This window comes from Papilio polytes, unplaced genomic scaffold, assembly GCF_000836215.1.
Source record: "Papilio polytes unplaced genomic scaffold, Ppol_1.0 DF822178.1, whole genome shotgun sequence".
Taxonomy (NCBI): domain Eukaryota; kingdom Metazoa; phylum Arthropoda; class Insecta; order Lepidoptera; family Papilionidae; genus Papilio; species Papilio polytes.
The window spans coordinates 4,954,027-4,957,452 of record NW_013527026.1 but is presented as its reverse complement, the minus strand read 5'-3'; the positions used below and the strand labels follow the sequence as shown (position 1 = coordinate 4,957,452).

The window sequence follows — 3,426 nt, the reverse complement described above, 5'->3', positions numbered from 1 at the left end:
ACCCAGTGAGACAGGGACATATCATTTTTTATTAAAAGTTGCCTTACATAAAGTTTGTTCAAGCTTCTATAACTATTGAATATCAAAATCATCTTGATTAGTGCGTACGTATGTCATCTCTTTGTACTAGTCTCGTCTCATTCGTTCTTCTGGTTTTTTATTTATATTCACTTACACACTAATTAGAAATAGTATTTTATTTTAATTTTTACATTATATAGCAAACGAGCAAGCGGTCACCTGAAACCGAAATAGCAAAGCGATCGCTGGCAACAGACATCCGCAATTGCAGATGCGTTACCTACCCTTAATCGACGGAGGACATGCAAGAGGACATTTCTTTTTCCTATACGTCTCCTTCAAGGTCAAATCCACTTTCCCTTCCTATTCTTAAGTATATGGTGGGAAGGAAAAGAGACTAAAATTAGGCCAAATAAACATCAATTGTATTCAATGGCTGTATGTGATTGTATAGCTGTATGGTTGTGTTGTTTTGTGTTGTCAGGTGGCGCAGTCTAACAAGGCGCTGAACATCTGTGAGGTGGAGCAGTGGCGGCGCGAGCACATGGCGGCGGCGGCGGCGGGGGCGGGGGCGGGGGCGGACGACGCGCGCAGCGTGCGCACCCTGCTCTGCATGCCCATCGTCAACGCCAACAAGGACGTCATCGGCGTCGCGCAGCTCATCAACAAGGTCACTGGCAATACTAAACACATCCCATCTACACTAATATAATAAAGCGTAAACACACACTTCTTTGTTGCCTAAGATGTCAGCAATCACAGCATATTTTTGAATAACTCTTTTTCTAATAAAAAGCCATACACTTACGTCGCGCTTTAGGCTATATATTTTCACGCCGTTAAACTTAGGGATAAATATTTTGGATAAAAACCTTAATGTGGAAAAGAGACCATAAGTTGTTGCCGACATCAAGGTAGCATGTTTGCTATGGTTTAACATCATGTCATTTTTGACATTTGCAATTGATAACTTAACAAATGTGAACAATGAAATGATTTTTTTTTAATTTTATGCGGATGAAGTCGCATGGGAACAGCTAGTATTCTATACTTGGATTATTCCCAACCGTTACCCCGGTCTGTCCCCACGTGGGGACATATGAGATAAGTTTCATCCATCCCACCTTTTAGTCCCACTATCACCAATAACGTGACAGATGGAACCTTTAAGAAATAAAACAAGTTCCAACCGTCCTATCGTCACAAAATGTGGGATGGATGAAAAAAGCGGGTGGAGTTTTCGAGCTGTCATAAAGTTTGAATCTTATAATACTTTATCCTATAGATAAAATTATGTTTGTACTTAACTGAGTTTTTTTTTATTATTGTGATACACATTGATGTTTTATTGTAACTTTTGCAGGAAAACGGTTCTCAATTCACAGACGGAGATATATCTATTTTCGAAGCGTTCGCCATTTTCTGTGGCCTCGGCATACACAATACACAGATGTATGAGAACGCTTGCAAACTGATGGCCAAACAAAAGGTATGAATAAGGGCTGAAATACACGTACTAATAAAATGGAGTAACAGCTTGCAAACCAGTTTAATAAATACGTGATGAAATAGTATTCCCTTCCTTAAGTTGCGTATCCCTAGCTGTCACAAAATCAAATAAGGTGCTAACTAAATGCATGCCAGTAGCTTGCATACAAGTATGCCAGTTGTCGTGTATTCCCTTTTCAACAGTAATTATAAATCTTTACTTTTTTAATAAAATTAAAATGTCTTGCGGCATAAACCAACAGTTCTAAAATGTTGCAAGTTTCGCTGTGTAGTAAGGAAAGATTTGTATTTTTATATTTGTAATAACTCAAAAATTGCTGGATCAAGTTAAAAATTCTTTCACCGTTAGAAAGGTAATTTATCTGTGTGAAACATAGGCTATGTATTTTTAACTTTGACGCGTGCGAAGTCGCGAGCCACAACTAGTTTGTAATGAAATGAATGGTGTACTTGCAGGTGGCGCTGGAATGCCTCTCGTACCACGCGACGGCCTCCGCCGAGGACACCAACAAGCTGAGCCAAGACGTCATCCCCTCCGCGGATAGCTATAACTTGTACAGCTTTCAATTTCACGGTAACTCTACTTATCCGTTTAAATCCATATGTAAAAATTAAAAATCGTTCGACTCGAAATGTAAAATCGTTTAAGTCTATAGAAAGGATATATCCATATCATTTTTTTTACTTAACACTGACCTCTACAGTATATCTGAGGCTATAAATTATGGTATTTGATTTTCGCCACTTTTACGTTCAGGAGATGAAGAGTTTTCGAATTAGTAAGATCAATAGACTAAAACTGTTCCTAACATTAAAAGATGCATTTAAGTCGATACGAACCAAAAGCTATATTAGTATACGAGCTATTGCCCGCGACTTCGTCCGCGTGGTATTAGAAAACATACGAACTATATGAATTACAAAAAGCTACGGAACCTCAGGAACCGGACATTCTCGGGGATGAAGCTTATCCCAAGTGTACTCCAGACTTTGTTTTATATCTGTGCCAAATTTCAATAAGATATGTTAAACCGTTGCAGAATGATCGAGTGAACATTAAAAAACTAAATTAATGAATCCCACGGGAACCGTAACTATTCCCGGGATATAAAGTAGCCTATGTGTTCTTCCAGACTATGCTCTAAACCTGTGCGAAATTTCATGGAGATCCGTTCTGCCGTTTAGGCTACAAACGCTAACAAACATCCATCCATCTAAACTTTCATATTTATAATATTAGTAAGATATCTATGCTTTTTTATATTTTAGAACACGCCCAAAACTTTTGTTTAAAGTATCTGATAACTGTTATGCGATTGTCGATTGTTTCGCAGTCAACTGTTTAGTTGCACAACTGAAAATCGAGTTGCGCACCTCCATATAAGCACATAGGAATCAAAGTGCGACTAAACAGTTGTGCCATAGATTGGTCAATGGTTTTTAAAATAACTGTTTATTTGTATGTTTTCAGATTTTGATCTGTCAGACGAGGACACGTGTCGGGCGACGCTACGCATGTTCCTGCAGTGCAACTTGGTGGAGAAGTTCCATATACCGTATGATGTAAGTTATTAAATTTATCAGCCTCAGGTTTAAGCACTTGACTTTTAATTTACAGGTCTTGGGTTCGAATCCTGTACGAATGTGATTTTAGATTTTCATGTGTACATAATTTACTCATCGTTTTTAAGATAAAGGAAAGCAGCGTGATGCCTGTATATATTGAAGAAATTTAAAGATAGGTGTGAAGTCAACCCGTAGTGGGACAGGATTATGGCCTCGTCACCAACTTAGGGTAGACTCAGAGCCCCTCAGTGGGGACTTGTAGTGAGCTGGTTGATGATTTCACAGTGGTAGAGACCGCTTTAACATCTTCGCACGAATGGGCTGGCTCGC

General features: G+C 38.8%; 1 protein-coding gene across 1 annotated transcript in view; it reads left to right on the top strand.

Moving 5' to 3' along the window:
• LOC106106443 (cGMP-specific 3',5'-cyclic phosphodiesterase-like) overlaps nt 1-3,426 on the top strand; it is a gene marked incomplete at its 3' end in the record, with an annotated part of 59,900 nt that overhangs the window by 49,667 nt on the left and 6,807 nt on the right. The window contains exons 9-12 of the mRNA XM_013287021.1: nt 506-691; nt 1,385-1,510; nt 1,987-2,104; nt 3,002-3,093. Of these exons, the coding sequence (XP_013142475.1) occupies nt 506-691; nt 1,385-1,510; nt 1,987-2,104; nt 3,002-3,093 (522 nt within the window). The remainder of the gene's footprint in view (nt 1-505; nt 692-1,384; nt 1,511-1,986; nt 2,105-3,001; nt 3,094-3,426) is intronic.